General features: G+C 38.8%; 1 protein-coding gene across 7 annotated transcripts in view; it reads left to right on the forward strand.

Moving 5' to 3' along the window:
- ANKIB1 (ankyrin repeat and IBR domain containing 1) overlaps positions 1–19,511 on the forward strand; it is a 154,813-nt gene that overhangs the window by 58,124 nt on the left and 77,178 nt on the right. For 6 of the 7 annotated variants that reach the window (XM_044947138.2, XM_044947137.2, XM_025290835.3 and 3 more), the window contains one exon: positions 13,752–14,052. The exons of the other annotated variant lie outside the window; for it this stretch is intronic. In XM_044947138.2, the coding sequence (XP_044803073.1) occupies positions 13,752–14,052 (301 nt within the window). The remainder of the gene's footprint in view (positions 1–13,751; positions 14,053–19,511) is intronic. 7 annotated transcript variants of the gene reach the window in all.

Genomic DNA, 19,511 nt, shown 5'->3' on the forward strand with positions numbered 1-19,511 from the left:
ATCATTTATAGTATAATTTAAAATATACTTTATAAAATTGGAAAACTTTATTTAAGAGATGTATCTAATCCATTGAGTCTTTTTTTTAGTTTTATTCAAGTGTAGTTGATTTGCAATGCTATATAAATTTCTGTACAATAAAGTGATTCAGTTATACATATATTCTTTTTCATATGTTTTCCATTATAGTTTGTCACAGGATGTTGAATGTAGCTCCCTGTTCTGTACAGTGGGACTCGTTGTTTATCCATTCTGTAGATACCAGTTTGCATCTGCTAATCTCAGACTCTCACTCCTGCCCTCCCCACCCGCTTCCCCTTGGTAACCACCAGTCTGTTCTCTGTGCCCTTGATTTCGTTTCTGTTTCATATTTAGGTTTATTCGTGTTGCATTTTAGATCCAGTAATATCATATGGTGTTTGACTTTGTCTTTCTGACTTGCTTCACTTACTATGGTGGTCTCTATGTCCATCCATGTTGCTTCAGGAGCTTTGTTTCATTCTTTTTTATAGCTGACTAGTAAATATTTCACTGTATATATGCACCACATATTTTCTAGCTGTTTGTCTGTCAGCGGACATTTAGGTTGTTTTCCTGTCTAATCTAGTGAGTCTTAGAGTGCGTTCTGAGGACTTGTAGAGGTAAAGTAGATCAAAACTATTTTTAGTATTTAAATAAATACTGATTTTGAGATGTTATTTGCCTTTTTCACTGTGTTGACATTTGTGGTGATAGTGCAGAAAATGGAGGATAAAACTGCCAATGCTTTTGGGTGAATCAAGGCAGTGGCACCGAACCTTACTAGTAATTACTGTATTCCTCACTGCCGGCCACTTGCTGTTTAAAAAAATAAAAAGCCAATTTTACTTAAAATTTCCTCGATGAAGCAGTAGAATTACTAATGTTAATTAATCTCCATCCTTGAGTACACATCTTTTTATTAGTCTATAAATGAAAAGAATGCACAAAGTCCTTCTGCTCTTGTCTGCTGATAGCTTTGAGGAAGAACACTTGTACTGTTGTTTGAGGTGTGAGTTGAAATGTTGATGCTTATTTTTTCATGAAAACATTTTAAACTAATAACAACAGTAAAAGATGATTGAGCTTGCCAGTGAGTATTGGAATTTTGAAAACTTATATTTACTGCCTTAAGCTTGACAGCTTCCCAGTACTTAGGGACTTACTAATTAAGATTGGCAGTGATATAAATTAACATGAGTTTTTAAAATACTCTATAATGAAATGTGACAAAATCTAGAAGATCTGTATAACTTAGTGAATTAGTATTTTTCAGAAGATAAGTATATGACTTTTTGCAGTTATGCATGGGTAAAAGATTTATTCAAAATATAAGGTAAACCAGTAGATTTTTAAACATTGCAAAAGTTCATTGATAAGATTTCAGATTTTATACTGCAGGTAATCTAAGAAATGACCACTTGTTGAGTTTTTGGTATCAAATATGAATATTCACACTTCTCTAAAAAGGCTATTTTAAAACATTTCTCTCTTTTCTAATTATATAAGGCTGGATTTTCTTCATATGCATCAACCAAAACGAAACATATCATAACTGATTTAATACTATGAGAATCTGTTTTCTATTAGCCAAATGTTAAAAAAGATTTGTAAACATGTAAAACAGTGCCATTGTGTTCACTTAATTTTTAAAAAAATATAGTTATTTTTCATTTTAAGATATTAGGAATGTCAAATATATAATGAGTTTATTTTTAATGGATAAAATTTATTTTAATTTTTAATATGATGAACATCTCTCACATAAACAAAGGCTCTTAGAGATCTTTTTTAAAAATTTTTATTGGAGTATAGTTGATTTACAATGTTGTGTTAGTTTCTGCTTTACAGCAGAGTGAATCAGTTATTCATATACATGTATCCAGTCTTTTTTAGATTCTTTTCCTATAAAGGTCATTATAGAGTCTTCAGTAGAGTTCTCTGTGTTATAAAATCAGTCCTTATTATTATAGTTATCTATTTTACATATAGTAGTATGTAAAATACTACACACTAAAATACTTTATCAGTCAGTTCATTTCAGTTCAGTAGCTTAGTCGTGTCCGACTGTTTGCAACCCCATGAAGCACAGCACGCCAGGCCTCCCTGTCCATCACCAACTCCCGGAGTTCACCCAGACTCACGTCCATCGAGTCAGGGATGCCATCCAGCCATCTCATCCTCTGTCGTCCCCTTCTCCTCCTGCCCCCAATCCCTCCCAGCATCAGAGTCTTTTCCAATGAGTCAACTCTTTGCATGAGGTGGCCAAAGTACTGGAGTTTCAGCTTTAGCATCATTCCTTCCAGAGAAATCCCAAGGCTGGTCTTCTTTAGGATGGACTGGTTGGATCTCCTTGCAGTCCAAAGAACTCTCAAGAGACTTCTCCAACACCGGAGTTCAAAAGCATCAATTCTTTGGTGCTCAGCTTTCTTCACAGTCCAACTCGCACATCCATACATGACCACTGGAAAAACCATAGCCTTGACTAGACGGACCTTAGTTGGCAAAGTAATGTCTGCTTTTGAATATGCTATCTAGGTTGGTCATAACTTTTCTTCCAAGGAGCAAGCATCTTTTAATTTCATGGCTGCAGTCACCATCTGCAGTGATTTTGGAGCCCCCCAAAATACGGTCTAACACTGTTTCCCCATCTGTTTCCCATGAAGTGGTGGGACCAGATGCCATGATCTTCATTTTCTGAATGTTGAGATTTACGCCAACTTTTTCACTCTCCACTTTCACTTTCATCAAGAGGCTTTTGAGTTCCTCTTCACTTTCTGCCATAACGGTGGTATCATCTGCATATCTGAGCTTATTGATATTTCTCTCGGCAATCTTGATTCCAGCTTGTGGTTCTTCCAGCCCAGCATTTCTCATGATGTACTCTGCCTAGAGGTTAAATAAGCAGGGTGACAATATACAGCCTTGAAGAGCTCCTTTTCCTATTTGGAACCAGTCTCTTGTTCCATGTTCAGTTCTAACTGTTGCTTCCTGACCTGCATACAGATTTCTCAAGAGGCAGATTAGGTGGTCTGGTATTCCCATCTCTTTCAGAATTTTCCACAGTTTATTGTGATCCACACAGTCAAAGGCTTTGGCATAGTCAATAAAGCAGAAATAGATGTTTTTCTGGAACTCTCTTGCTTTTTCCATGATCCAGCGGATGTTGGCTATTTGATCTCTGGTTCCTCTGCCTTTTCTAAAACCAGCTTGAACATCAGGAAGTTCACGGTTCATGTATTGCTGAAGCCTGGCTACATGGTAGTGTGTAAAATAATACAGAGAAGGCAATGGCAACCCACTCCAGTACTCTTGCCTGGAAAATCCCATGGACGGAGGAGCCTGGTTGGCCGCAGTCCATGCGGTAGTGAAGAGTGGGACACGACTGAGTGACTTCACTTTCACTTTTCACTTTCATGCATTGGAGAAGGAAATGGCAACCCACTCCAGTGTTCTTGCCTGGAGAATCCCAGGGATGGGGGATCCTGGTGAGCTGCCATCTATGGGGTCGCACAGAGTCGGACACAACTGAAGCGACTTAACAACAGCAGCAGCAGCAGTGTGTATATATCAATCCCAGTTTCCCAACACCAATCTTCAGTAATTTTTAAATTTGTAAAAGTTATAATAGTCTACTACCAGAAAGTTTAAAAATTGCTGATTTGATCAATATTATTGGTTTATCTAAGAAGGGATGTATTTGTCTCCAGCTTCTGCTTACCATTCTGTTGATGAGTGTTTAAAGACGTGAAGAAAAGGTGACTATATATTCTCTTTAAAATTACTGTTTTTATGATTTGGCCATATACTTTATACTTACAGTTTTACTTTATACTTTCAATTTCAGTCTAAAGTGTTTGTTTTTTCTTTTTTCTTAATTGTTTGGAGATCACTGATTGATAATTTCGTTATTAAAGCCTTTAACATCCTGTCTTAGAATCAGAAATTACTTTTTGCTCTCCTTTCCTAAGATTAGACAACTCTAATTTCTTTAATCTGTGTATCTTTTTTCAAAATTTATTGAGGGCAGAGAAAATCACAAATCATATTATTATTTTAATTGTTTAGTCAATTTTGTAATTAAATAACTCTTAACACTCTGTCACTTAACACTTAAAAAGCAAGAGAGTTCCAGAAAAACATGTATTTCAGCTTTATTGACTATGCCAAAGCCTTTGACTATGTGGATCACCACCAACTGTGGAAAATTCTGAAAGAGATGGGAATACCAGACCACCTGATCTGCCTCTTGAGAAATCTGTATGCAGGTCAGGAAGCAGCAGTTAGAACTGGACATGGAACAACAGACTGGTTCGAAATAGGGAAAGGAGTATGTCAAGGCTGTATATTGTCACCCTGCTTATTTAACTTAAATGCAGAGTACATGGTGAGAAACCCTGGGCTGGAGGAAGCACAAGCTGGAATCAAGATTGCTGGGAGAAATATCAATAACCTCAGGTATACAGATGACACCACCCTTATGCCAGAAAGTGAAGAGGCACTAAAGAGCCTCTTGGTGAAAGTGAAAGAGGAGAGTGAAAAATGTGGTTTAAAGCTCAGCATTCAGAAAACTAAGATCATGGCATCCGGTCCCATCACTTCATGGCAAATAGATGGGGAAATAGTGGAAACAGTGGCTGACTTTATTTTTGGGGGCTCCAAAATCACTGCAGATGGTGACTGCAGCCATGAAATTAAAAGACACTTACTCCTTGGAAGAAAAGTTATGACCAACCTGCTGCTTCTGCTGCTTCTAAGTCGCTTCAGTCTGTCCGACTCTGTGCAACGCCGTACATGGCAACCCACCAGGCTCTGCCATCCCTGGGCTTCTCCAGGCAAGAACACTGGAGTGGGTTGCCATCTCCCTCTCCAATGCATCAAAGTGAAAAGTGAAAATGAAGTCACTCAGTCGTTTTCAACACTCAGCGACCCCATGGACCGCAGCCTACCAGGCTCCTCCGTCCATTGGATTTTCCAGGCAAGAGTACTGGAGTGGGTTGCCATTGCCTTCTCCATGACCAACCTAGACAGCATATTAAAAAGCAGAGACATTACTTTGCCAACAAAGGTCCGTCTAGTCAAGGCTATGGTTTTTCCTGTGGTCATGTATGGATGTGAGAGTTGGACTGTGAAGAAGGCTGAGCGCCAAAGAATTGATGCTTTTGAACTGTGGCATTGGAGAGGACTCTTGAGAGTCCCTTGGACTGCAAGGAGATCCAACCAGTCCATCCTAAAGGAAATCAGTTCTGAATATTCATTGGAAGGACTGATGCTAAAGCTGAAACTCCAATACTTTGGCCTCCTAATGTGAAGAACTGACTCATTGGAAAAGACCCTAGTGCTGGGAAGATTGAAGGCAGAAGGAGAAAGAGACGACAGAGGATGAGATGGTTGGATGGCATCACTGACTCAATGGACGTGAGTTTGAGTAAACTCCGGGAGTTGGTGATGGACAGGGAGGCCTGGAGTGCTGCAGTCACGAGGTCACAAAGAGTCGGACACGACTGAGCAACTGAACTGAACTAACACTGTGTCATGAATTCAATAGAATAAGGATAAATAGCACACATCAACATGAAGTGAAATACCAACTCTGTTTTAGCTTTATGTTTTAGATAGCTTCAAATGTTTCACTGTGTTTAACTTTTCTAAACTGGTAACAAGTTGATGGCCATTATTTTCTCATGCTGCCTCATGAAACCTGGCATACCTGCCTGCTAGCTTCGGTATAGACTCTGACTAAGCTTGGCTACATTCCTAACACATGACGTATATGGGTGGGCAAAGGAGTATACCTAGCCAAGGACAATATACTTCAGTAGCCATAAAGTAAATTGCAATAAGGCCTTGATTTAATCCCCATTTCCTTTAGCTTTATGGTACCTGCAACAGCAGGCACAGCTTTCCCCTCTTCTTAGACATAATAATATGGTAAAAGAAGGGCGGTTTACAGTTCAGGAGCTAGTTTGCATCTGTATCTCTCTGAACCTAAATGCTATGTGTTTACATCATACCATACCACAGTGCTTCTTTCCTGGGAAACTGAATCCATATTCATAAATATTCATAAATAGTTACTATTTGATGTAGCAAAAGCACTGTTTAGACTTTGGAGTCCACATGTTCTAGTTTGGATAAGCATGTATAAAATGGGAAATTAGAGTGTTTGTTCCTTAGATTTTATAGGATAACTTCTTGTGCTTCCTAGAATATGAAAGGGGCCTGTCTTTTGGTATAAATGAAATATAAAATCTTTATTAGAGCACGTGTTTGTCAGAGCATATGTTAATATCAAGCTTTGAAAATTAAAACAGTTTCCAGTTTGGAAGGTTTTTGTTTGATTCTTGTATTTCAGGAGTTATTAAATTCTTATAAATGGATTGAAATTCAGTTCTCTCCTAACCTCCCTTGCTGTGCACACACTGTAAGGGCAGGTACTTAATCTATTTTTTTAATAATATACCTAACCTCTGTAATACAATTACAGGTACTCAAAAATAATGTTGCATGAAAGGTAAGATGTAAAGGGAACTGAAAGTGTATGTATATCTTAGTAACTACTGGAATAATAGTGTTATGACAAGAAATTGAGGCTGTAACAAAGAAGACGGTTATTTTGAGGGGAGCTCAACTGAATGTGAGATAATGATGGAATGTGCAAGAAAAATGGGGCTTAGACTCTTTGGGACCCCCATGGACTGTACAGTCCATGTAATTCTCCAGGCCAGAGTACTGGAGTGAGTAGCCTTTCCCTTCTCCAGGGGATCTTCCCAACACAGGGATCAAACCCAGGTCTCCTGCATTGCAGGCAGATTCTTTTACCAGCTGAGCCACCAGGGAAACCCATAAAAATTTAGAATATGGGCTCAAGGTCAGGGTAGTAGTCAGAGTGATCAAGCATTAAGAATTATCACTGAAATAATAGTAGAAGCCCTTTGAGAAAAACCATGATTCTGCTGCCACTGTCTGTCATTTGGGTTCCAATAAAAGTTTACAGTTTACAATGTGTATTCATAGAAACCACCGAAAGATAAGTGACTTTAAGAATGGATTTGCTCTCTGGAAGGAAGGAAGATGTCCAGAGAAGAAAACAGACTCAGAAACTGAGTTTGCTTCCATTAAGGAGATAGGACACACACACAAGAACTGTACAAAAAAGATCTTCACAGCCCAGATAATCACGATGGTGTGATCACTGAACTAGAGCCAGACATCCTGGAATGTGAAGTCAAGTGGGCCTTAGAAAGCATCATAGTGGAGGTGATAGAATTCCAGTTGAGCTATTCCAAATCCTGATAGATGATGCTGTGAAAGTGCTGCACTCAATATGCCAGCAAATTTGGAAAACTCAGCAGTGGCCACAGGACTGGAAAAGGTCAGTTTTCATTCCAATCCCAAAGAAAGGCAATGACAAAGAATGCTCAAACTACCTCACAATTGCACTCATCTCACACGCTAGTAAAGTAATGCTCAAAATTCTCCAAGCCAGGCTTCAGCAGTATGTGAACCATGAACTTCCTGATGTTCAAGCTGGTTTTAGAAAAGGCAGAGGAACCAGAGATTAAATTGCCAACATCTGCTGGATCATGGAAAAAGCAAGAGAATTCCAGAAAAACATCTATTTTTGCTTTATTGACTGTGCCAAAGCCTTTGACTGTGTGGATCACAATAAACTGTGGAAAATTCTGAAAGAGATGGGAATACCAGACCACCTGACCTGCCTCTTGAGAAATTTGTATGCAGGTCAGGAAGCAACAGTTAGAACTGAACATGGAACAAGAGACTGGTTCCAAATAGGAAAAGGAGTACGTCAAGGCTGTATATTGTCACCCTGTTTATTTAACTTATACGCAGAGTACATCATGAGAAACACTGGACTGGAAGAAACACAAGCTGGAATCAAGATTGCTGGGAGAAATATCAATAACCTCAGATATGCAGATGGCACCACCCTTATGGCAGAAAGTGAAGAGGAACTCAAAAGCCTCTTGATGAAAGTGAAAGTGGAGAGTGAAATAGTTGGCTTAAAGCTCAACATTCAGAAAACGGAAATCATGGCATCCGGTCCCATCACTTCATGGGAAATATTTTTCTGGGCTCCAAAATCACTGCAGATGGTGACTGCAGCCATGAAATTAAAAGACGCTTACTCCTTGGACGGAAAGTTATGACTAGCCTCGACAGCATATTCAAAAGTAGAGACATTACTTTGCCAACAAAGGTTCGTCTAGTCAAGGCTATGGTTTTTCCTGTGGTCATGTATGGATGTGCGAGTTGGACTGTGAAGAAAGCTGAGCACCAAAGAATTGATGCTTTTGAACTGTGGTGTTGGAGAAGACTCTTGAGAGTCCCTTGGACTGCAAGGAGATCCAACCAGTCCATTCTGAAGGAGATCAGCCCTGGGATTTCTTTGGAAGGAATGATGCTAAAGTTGAAACTCCAGTACTTTGGCCACCTCAGGCGAAGAGTTGACTCATTGGAAAAGACTCTGATGCTGGGAGGGATTGGGGGCAAGAGGAGAAGGGGACAACAGAGGATGAGATGGCTGGATGGCATCACTGACTCGATGGACGTGAGTCTGAGTGGACTCCAGGAGTTGGTGATGGACAGGGAGGCCTGGCGTGCTGCGATTCATGGGGTCGCAAAGAGTCGGACACGACTGAGCGACTGAACTGATCTGAAGGAGGTAGGAAAGTAGAGCCATCATCTTAGGCAAAAGTGAGATTGTTCTTAAAAAAATGAAGAGACCTGTTAAAAAGATGGGTAGTTATGGAAACCAAGGTAATAAAGAGATAAGTATATAAATGAATTATTAGCAGTTTAAGGTTAAAACAAGAATTGAGGATAAGAACTTAACTCTTAGGAAATTCCTGATGATGTGAACGAGTGCCGTTTTAGTACAGTGATCAGAATAGGGTTATATTGAAGTGGAGAGTAAATGTAGATTTATAGGTTGCAGTTATAGTTTGACTGTTTCACAATGAACACTGAAAGAATCTAGACAAACAAATCACTTTCGATGGGTTATTAAGGTCAAATGAAAGGAATTTTTTTTCCAGGTTAATGTTTTCTTTACCCTTCCTTCCTGCCAGTTATCTCCTATCCTGGTCCAAGAATTAACCTTGTATGTAAGTAGTAAAATACACTTCATAATTACTGGCATAGTTATAAGAGGGGCCTATCTAAAACTTACATGTCAATTACAAATTTGTAATTCCATTTACTCATTCATGTAACTTAAAGAAGACTACTTTTGAATTTAAGTATATAATATAAAAGTAGTAATGTAAATCAATAAAATTAGAATATCCAACTTGACAGTTTTAGTACAGAATGTTTATGCAGGTATAGTACTGTATCTAATAAATTTGAGAATTTTTCCTGAATAAATAATTAAGCTCTTTTAATATTTTAACTTCAGAATAATAAACTTGCTTTGGTTTGCTGAATCAGAGTCTGGCAGATTGGGTATAAGAATGTTTGCTAAATTATCACATTATCTCATGTCTCTATTGGGGAGGATGTAGGATTGTTTAATGAGAGAGTCGGTCTCCATATCAGCTGACATCCTTCCACCTTGTGTTAAATTCCATGGTGATGAGAACCTGAGGTCTCCTGAACAAACTATAAGAGAAAATACGTGATATATTGGAAATAGGGATAGGAAAAGCTGAATCTATGTTGCTGTACAGAATCATATGTAATCGGAATTAATTTTAATAATTTACTTCTAAGTTAAATTTTTAAGAAAATGAAATCTCTTTTTTTGTTAATAATGGCTCTTGGAAGAGATTTTAATCTTGAACACATTTTTAGAGTAGTGTTTAAAATTTTGGTTATTCACTGTAATTCAGCCATTATAAATACAGGGAAATATCATTGAAAATTTTATCATCAGTTGTTGACTTAGGAAAAATATATTTTTCCTTTTTTTTTAAATTATGAAGCAACATTATGGTTATATAAATAAACTACTCACATTCCTGCCTCCCTTAAACAACTGTTAGAATCATTCCATGTCCCTTCTGATTTTCACTATAAATATTCTTATATAGACTTGTTAATGACTTTATAATTTTCTATTGTACAGAAATACTATGATTTATATTTCCCAGTTTTCCTATAACCAGACATTTAAGTGATAAATTTCAGGAGTAGGTTTATTTGGTCAAAGAATAGGAGCCATATATTAGTTGGTTTTATGTATATAATATGTATATTAGCTATGTGTTTATATTGGTTACATACATGGTATATTTTATATATTAGCTATTTTGTGCAAGATCACACACCTAGAAAGTGACAGAACTGGGACTACAGCCAGGCAGTCTGTACTGGTCAGTAGGTACTGGGTTCTTGACCAGTCTGCTGTGCTACTGGCTTGAGAGATCTAGAATTCTGTCTTAATGTATTCCCAATGCCACATTACTAATCTTCATCATAAAAGTAATACACAAAGTAGTTCATCTATCAAAATTATAGCAAGTCTCCTGTGTGTTTGACACTATATTGGGGATTCAAGAAAGAACAGGATATAGATCTTGCCTTAAAAGGCTATAAACCAAGTGGGAGAAAGGAACAGATATGTAAGAAAGTAACTGTGTTACGATGTAATGAATTATATAATTAGGATGTGATAGGAAGACAAAGAAGGGAATGATCAATGCAGCTGGAGGAGGGAGCTTAGTGTAAAGAGGCTTCTAAGTAGGGTTGGGTTTGTTTAGATGGCTAAGTCAGATCCTTGGAAACCAGATAGAGTAAGCAATAAAGAGCATACCCATGTACTGAGGGAGTCAGAAGGCCATAAAGGCTCTGTAGGACTTTAGAGAAAATGGCTTTCTGAGCAAATTTTATTAGAACTTGGGACCTGAGCTTCAGAGACAAGCTTTGAAAGTTAAACTTGGACTGAGTAGAGATTGAGAACTCCAGGAGATACTGGAGATACTTACTTCTCAGGAGATACTTGCTTAACATTTGCCTGGGGGATTAGGAGTGGATGAGACCTGAGACCATTCCTACATTCCCTGAATTGTAAGACTCAGAGATGATAGTCTTATCTCTTGCCCAGAAACATATTTTACATTGCAGAGCATAAGAACCCAAGGTCTTCCCTAGAATAGTGTTCATACTCAGGGATAGGTTCCCCCTCCACACACACAACCCCCCACCCATCCCCACCCCCCCACCAACCCCTTCTCCTCACACCTTCCCTGGTCTCCAGAGGGAAGGAGATCTACTATACAAGCTTCCCAGAGTCTTATATTTAGGGCTCATTCCTATTGTTGCTATAACAAATTATCACAAACTTGGTGACTAAAAACAACACAAATGTATTATCTTAAAACTCTGGAGATCAGAAATCTGAAATGGTTCCACTGAATTAAACTCAGAGTGTTGGCAGAGTTATATCCCTTCTGCATGCTCTTGGGTAGAATCCCTTACCTTACCTTTTCCAGTTTCTAAAAGCTGTCTGCACTTCTTGGCTTGTGGCCCCTTCCACCATTTTTAAAGACAGCAGCATAGCATCTTCCAATATGTCTTTGATTCTGACCCTCCTGTCTTTCTCTTCTAAGGATTCGTGATTACATTGGGCCCACCTGGATACTAGGATACTTTCCCAATGTCAAGAACCTTAACTTAATCATATCTGTGAAGTCTCTTTTACTGTATAAGGTAACATATTCACAGGTCCCGGGGATTAGGACATAGACCTCTTTGGGGCGGAGATACTAGTCTGCCTGTCACACTGCCCTGCAGTGCAGACCCCAGTACATGTACTATGTGATGTCTGATCTGGCTCAGATTGCATATCCCCAGTGGTAGGAGTTAGGGTATGTGGGACTAGTTATTATTTCATTTGTTCCTGCTTCAGAGACTTCATGTTTTACTTTCAAGATGGCTCAAATGAATGTGGACCCTAGAAGCCTAATAGGCTAGTTTTGAAGGGCTGTATTGCTGAACTGTCTAGAATCTTAAATGATAAAAGCAGAAGATACCCAGAGTTGTTCTACAAATTGGAAACCACCGTAAGACATCTTACTCGGCCTTTTTCCTCGTAAGAGCTTTCTAGCTTGGCTCGAAGAGCTCTTCCTAGTTCCTTCCTAGTCAGGGTTTTGTCTTTGTTTTTTCTTGTTCTAAGCTAAAACTAACCTAAAAACAATCCAGATATAACTAGGATTTAGCTTTTAACTCTTCTGCTCCCTTCCCATTGCTATTCTGCCCTTAGACATAGGAACGCAAGTGATACCAGCCCTCCATAGTAAATTGACTCATCTTTGGATATGGGACTGTATGCCCATTTCATAGTATACTTGTGTTTTTTAGTACAGGCTGACTGAATTATACTAGGTTTATCCAACTCATTTCCTGTTATGGCCACTGAACTGGCTCAAATGTTAATCCACTGAGCCTAGCCCAAAAGATGTAGTGGATGCTAGACACAGCTCTCAGATCTGGATCTGGCAGAAGTTAAGGCAGCTCACCTATTATCATCGGTAAGGTCTACCACCTTGAAATTATATCGTGCTCTTCCAGAACTCACCTAGCTTATAGCCTTAAGAAGGTATTACATTGTATAAATATATGCCTTATTCTTTCAAAAGCTGGGGAAAACTCAGATAAATTTTTCCTAGATTTAACATTTACTTCCAGACTTACGCATTGCTTGCTTCTCCTATATGGTCAGCATCCTTCTTAAGTAAATATGTACTCAAGAGAAATAAAATATAGCAGAGCAATAACAAAAAAATAAATCGCTGCTCCTGCTGCTAAGTCGCTGCAGTCGTGTCCGACTCTGTGTGACCCCACAGATGGCAGCCCACCAGGCTCCCCCGTCCCTGGCATTCTCCAGGCAAGAACACTGGAGTGGGTTGCCATTTCCTTCTCCAATGCATGAAAGTGAAAAGTTAAAGAGAAGCCGCTCAGTTGTATCCGACCCTCAGCGACCCCATAGACTGCAGCCTTCCAGGTTCCTCCGTCCATGGGATTTTCCAGGCAAGAGTACTGGAGTGGGGTGCCATTGCCTTCTCTGAAATAAATTGCTGGGATATGTTTAATAATGTACCTAAGACATTTATGTTAATTGACATACTAGTCCGTTATGTGGCCCTTTGGTTCCTTTCTTTCTTCCTCTTTTTCCTTTTCTCTGTCATTTTCCTTTTCCTTACCTTTCATTTTTCTTCTTATGCCTTTTTCTCTTTTATTAGCAAACACTGTAATGATAGTCAACTTTGGTTTTTTAGTATTATTGTTCTAGAATCAAGTTTTTTTATAATTGTAAGAATTAGTGGGGCTTCTCTGGTGGCTCAGTGGTAAAGAATCCACCTCCTAATGCAGAAGACACAGATTTGATCCCTGGTCTGGGAAGATCCCACATGCCACGGAACAGCTAAGCCCGTGTGCCACAGCTGCTGAGCCCATACTCTGGAGTGTGGGAGCTGCAACTCCTGAGCCCATGTGTCGCAACTCCTGAAGCCCTCGCGCAGGAGAAGCCCCTGCAGTGAGAAGCCTGTGCACCGCTATTAGAGAGGAGCCCTCACTCTCCGCGACTAGAGAAAAGCCCACACAGTAACGAAGACCCAGCACAACCAAAAAAAAAATTAGTCATTCAACCTATTGTGAAACAGTGCCTCAATAGAAACTGGATTAGCAGCTTAGAAGTAGAGCTTTACATGTATCTCCTGTGTATTATTTCCAGGTAGGAAAAACCTGATTTTCATTCTTTACCATTTTAGGACCTTTCTTTTTGGTAGAGATGGAAATCCAAATAAACGGAATGTGCACAATGAAACATCTATGCATTTGTTGTGTATGGGACCTCAGATTATGATCTCAGAAGGAGCCCTTCATCCTCGCTTAGCACGCCCTGTGGAAGATGATTTTAGAAGAGCAGATTGTCTACAGATGATTTTAAGATGGAAAGGAGCAAAACTTGACCAAGGCGAATATGAGAGAGCAGCTATTGACGCTGTTGATAACAAAAAGAACACACCCCTGCACTATGCTGCTGCCTCAGGGATGAAAACCTGCGTAGAGGTAAACCTTTGGTGTGCCCGTTTGTTTGTTTTAGCAATCTGCATGGTGAAATCTGTGTCTTGGTAATGTGTGATAATCAATATTTGTTTTACTTAGTTAATTTGACTAGTCATTTCTGTCTCTTGTGGTTCTAAAAGAATTGGGAGCCCTTGTTTTAGGGAAAACAAACCCACAAACATTCATCTTTGGAAATGAAATGAAATCAGAAGCAATTTAAAATTGACTGACATCCCTGAACATAGCAGTCATCATACAAACACTATCTTATTGAGAGTAATACTTTTGGTATCAAAAGTTTCACTTGTCGCTGATTTTAGACACCAATTTATAGAATGTATACATATGGCAAATCTTGACAAGTGGGACCTTTACCTATATTATCTAGAAGTGATCAGTTCCCTAAGCTATGAGCTTCACAGGTGGCTGAACAGTAAAAGAATCCACCTGCAATGAAGGAGACCTGGGTTTGATCCCTGGGCAGGAAGATCCTCCTGGAGAAGAAAAGGGCAACCCACTCTGGTATTCTTGCCTGGGAAATCCCATGGACAAAAGAGGCTGTAGTCTGGGGTTGCAGAGTTGGACACGACTTACTGACTAAATAAGCAGCAGGGATAAATATTAATGAATATATTTATTGGGGCTTTAAAAAATTTTATATATTAAAATGTGCTGGGTTTTTTCTGTGTAATTTGCACTAAAGTACCTGAGTACTTTGTATTTGAATTTTTCCATCTATGTTTTTCATATATATATATATGTGTGTGTGTGTGTGTATATATATATATCTCTCTCTAACAACAGGCTTAGATAAAGTCAACCGTATAGTATAGGATCTTAACTAAGCTAAGAAATCATTATTCTTTATACTGTCCTTGCTGCTATACAGCTGTATTCTCTCAGCTATATACATGTCAATCCATACGTAACTCTTAGACGTTCTTTTGCATAAATGTATTTAAGTTTCAGTGTAGCATTATAAATTGAATCAGAGTATCCATTTACCAGATATGTAGGTCTTGATTAGAAAAGTAGTTTTCCAGATTAAATATATGTTAATAAGATTAAAATATGCATCTTAAAATTTAGTATTTCCTTAATATTATTCATGTGTGTAAACTTATACTTCTAAATTGATAAATATACAAAAAACATGAAGGTTCTGCATTTTCTTACTCATGTTAAAAGGTTATGGCCATTTATATGACTTCTTTAGCGTATCTGAAATGTCAGTTGTTCTCAACTTCTGGAAGCCTTCTGATCTGATCTTGTGTTTTTTGCTCTTGTTTGTGATACTTACTGATCTTTTAGAATATTAGTCATTTCAGCTCTTGGAATTGTGTCACCTTTGCCCACTGCTTAGCTAGTGACAGTCATTTAGTTGGTTGGTTTAGTCACTAAGTCATGTCCAACTCTTGCGGCCCCAAGGGTTGTAGCCCGCCAGGTTCCTCTGCCCATGAGATTCTCCAGGCAAGAACACTGGAGTGGGTTGCCATTTCCTTCTCCAGGGGATCTTCCAAACCCAGGAATCGAACCAGGGTCTCCTGCATTGCAGGCAGATTCTTTACCAACTGAGCTATGAGGGAAGTCCAGTGATGGTCATTAACTTAAAACTAATCTTAAGCTTTACTTTCTAACATTGATTCTCAGTGTGGTAGAAGGATGTCCTAGGATTTAGCATGGAATGAGGCTATTGACAGAATTACTGAGGCTTTTAATCAAGTTTTTTTATATATTGTTCTATGCCCACCTCTTATGAACGAATCACTGCTGTAGTGACTTGTTGTTGACAGGACTGCATCAGCATCGTATTAATAATTTTCAAGTGAGCTAGAGTAGAAAATAGCTTATTCTTGATAGTAATAATATTGCTTTTAAATTGCTGCTTTATATCTTGCTTCCAAAAATTCTCTATAAGCATTGCTTTAGTAGTTGTTGATTTTGAAGTAAGTTTACAGTGATGGGCTTATTAAATTGTTTTCAAAAGGTGAATGTGGTATTTTTGCCAACACATTTATGTGTTTGTATATTACTTTTTATTCAGTGAAGAAAATTAATGCCAGATTTATTCTGACTGACAATTCTGATGATTTGCTTGGTGTGAATGTGTATGTTTTACTGTTTGATCTTTCAGTATATGATGTTACACAAGCCACACCATGTAATAACTATTTTCATTTTTCTGTATTCAGAAGAGCTCTTTGACTTAATGTAAAATCTGTAAATAGAACCCTGTAAATACCTTCATTGCATTTATTCTAGTTGTCATCAACAGATTTTAGCATGTCATTTTACCCATATAAAGCTATTTTAAATCTGTTTTATATACTTGACTGTATATTTACCCAGCCTCAGGTCTTGAATGACTTTTGATAATGTTAACTGTTAACTAAACACAAAGAGTTTCACAAGAAAGTGTACATTAACTAATTCCCAGAGGCCTTATTGTGTTTTCTAGTTCTAGTACATAAAACAAACACACTGACATACATAACCTACTCTGTAACTGTCCTTTAAGAGTATTAGTCCTTAAGTGTCTTTGTGTAAGGTCTTCTAGTATTCATAGTGCTCATTGATGCCAAGCATGATATAAAGGGCTTGGGTTGAGTGAAAGAGTGTTACCAGATGTTTATTACCTTTTTCATTAAGCTATCGTAGTATGGTGTAAAGAGCACTGGTGTCTAGCCCTGATCCTCACAGTGGTTATCTGTAGACCTCCAGTCACTCAGCTTCTTTGAGATTATCAAAGAAGAGGAAACTATCCAGCCGTCCAAGAGGTAACTTTCACAGTTACCTCAAAAGAACCCTTTAGCACTAATTTTTCTGTTAATCTGTGATTGTAGCAAAATAGATCCCATTTTTAATGTCTGGCCTTTAAGGTTAAATTGATTATTTTATTCCACGGTTAAGGCCAAACTATTTTTTTTTAACTCTTAAGGATTTATTTATAAATGTCTATGGAAATATGTCTTTTCTAGTTATTGAAGATTTTTTTTCTGTGTTTATTTAAGGACAGAGTTGATAAAGTTGACATTGGGCAATTTTGTATGTGCATTTAAACACACAGATTCTTGTGGCTCATTATTTTGAACCATTTAAATGAAATGTTTACAACTTCCCCTTCTCTCTGTGATAATGATGTTCTGTAGTAAGCTAAAGGGGCACACACATGTACATACACAGAACATAACATAAAAACCTCTTAATCACAGAGTTCTTTTAGAAACTTGCATGTGTGAAGGCATGAGTGGCTATATAAGCTATAGATATAGATACACTGATATATATATACACACACACACACACACACACATATACACACACGCACACACATATAAATGGAGAGCTCACCCTGAAGTTTCTCATGCTATATTACTGCCTCGCTGATTTCCTGATATGAACATTCCAACAGTCTCTCAAAGTCAGTGTTTCCAAAACTATACTCAAGCTTCTCTATCCACAGCTCCTCTTCTGGACTGCCTTGTTCCTATTAACGATGCTTCCGTTACCACCATATCTACTCTTGATACCTGGATTTATCTTGGCAATGTTTTTGTTTTGTTTTGTTTTGTTGTGTCAAACTCATGCCACTAATTTGCAGAATACAGCTGTTCCTTGCCTATTTTGGCCAGCCCCTTCTTTTTATCTCTACGGGGCAGCTTCTAACAACAGATGCTTATATCAAATCCTACTTTTCCTTAAGTAGGAAAATTTGAAGTTTGACAAATTAATCATTCAGATTATTTATGAGATAAAAGTAACACAAAGAAGAGTAGACTGCAGTTATTTGAAAATTAGAAATGCTTATATGTTGAACATTTATTAATGCAAATTAAAGTCCCTTTAATTCTAATTTTTTCATATTTCAAAGAATCATTCCAAGGGTAAGCAAACATTTTTCTGTGAAAACCCAGATAGTGTATATTTAATTAAAAAAATTTTTTATAATTTCATTTGTTTTGGCTTTGCTAGGGCTTCATTGCCACGTGAGTTATTTCTGTGGTTGAGATGAGCCAGGGTTACTCTTCATTATGGTGCATGGGCTTCTTGAGGGGAGCGCAGGCTGTAGATGCATGTTCAGTAGGTGGGGCACGCAGGCTCAGCAGTTGCGGTGTGGGCTCTGGGGCACACAGGCTTCAGTAGGTGGGGCACGCAGGCTCAGTACTTGCCATGTCCATCTCATCCTCTGTCACCCTCTTCTCCTCCTGCCTTCAGTCTTTCCCAGCATCAGGGTCTTTTCCAGTGACTTGGCTCTTTGCATCAGGTGGCCAAAGTATTGGAGCTTCAGCATCAGTCCGCACACCGCTGGAGAAGACTCTTGAGAGTTCCCTGGACAGCAAGGAATATTCAGGGTTGATCTCCTTGCTGTCCAGGGAGCTCTCAAGAGTCTTCTCCAGCACCACAGTTTGAAAGCCTCAATTCTTTGGCACTCTGCCTTTATGATCCAGCTCTCACAACTGTACGTGGCTGCTGGACAGACCATAGTCTTGACTCTATGGACCTTTGTCGGCAAAGTGAGGTCTTTGCTTTTTAACACACTGTCTGGGTTTGTCATAGCTTTCCTGCAAAGAAGCAGTTGTCTTCTGATTTCATGGCTGCAGTGATTTTAGAGCCCAGGAAGAGGAAATCTATCACTGCTTCCACCTTTTCCCTTTCTATTTGCCATGAAGTAATGGGGCCGGATGCCATGATCTTAGTTTTTTTAATACTGAGTTTTAAACTGGTTTTTCACTCTCCTCCTTCACCCTCATCAAGAGGTTCCTTAGTTCCTCTTCTCTTTCTGCCATTAGAGCGGTATCATCCTCATATCTGAGGTTGTTATTTCTCCCGGCAGTTTTGATTCCAGCTTAAAACTCATCCAGCCTGACATTTCTCATAATGTGCTCTGTGTGTAAGTTAAATAAACAAGGTGACAATAAACAGCCTTGTCATACTCCTTTCTCAATCCTGACCCAGTCAGTTGTTTCATACAAGGTTCTAACTACTGCTTCTTGGCCAGCATAGGTCTGTTGCTGCTGCTAAGTCACTTCAGTTGTGTCCGACTCTGTGCGACCCCATAGACGGCAGCCCACCAGGCTCCCCCGTCCCTAGGAGTCTCAGGCAAGAACACTGGAGTGGGTTGCCATTTCCTTCTCCAGTGCATAAAAGTGAAAAGTGAAAGTGAAGTCACTCAGTTGTGTCCGACTCTTAGTGACCCCATGGACTGCAGCCCACCAGGCTCCTCCATCCATGGGATAGGTCTGTTAGCAAGGCCTAATTTGTGATTTTTCTCCTCTTGGCCGACTTCCCTAGAGCAAGCCCAGTCATTAGGCCTCATTTATATTGCTGCTTCACCTGTCATAGTGATTCAAGAAATGGTTGATGTGACAGAGGTGGCTGTTGTGTTTAATAGTGCTTCAATTCTTTGTGAAAAGCATTTTTTAAAATGAGTATTATCATTAGATATTTCCTATACACCTTTG

This window comes from Bubalus bubalis, chromosome 8 (assembly GCF_019923935.1).
Source record: "Bubalus bubalis isolate 160015118507 breed Murrah chromosome 8, NDDB_SH_1, whole genome shotgun sequence".
In the NCBI taxonomy this organism is placed as follows: domain Eukaryota; kingdom Metazoa; phylum Chordata; class Mammalia; order Artiodactyla; family Bovidae; genus Bubalus; species Bubalus bubalis.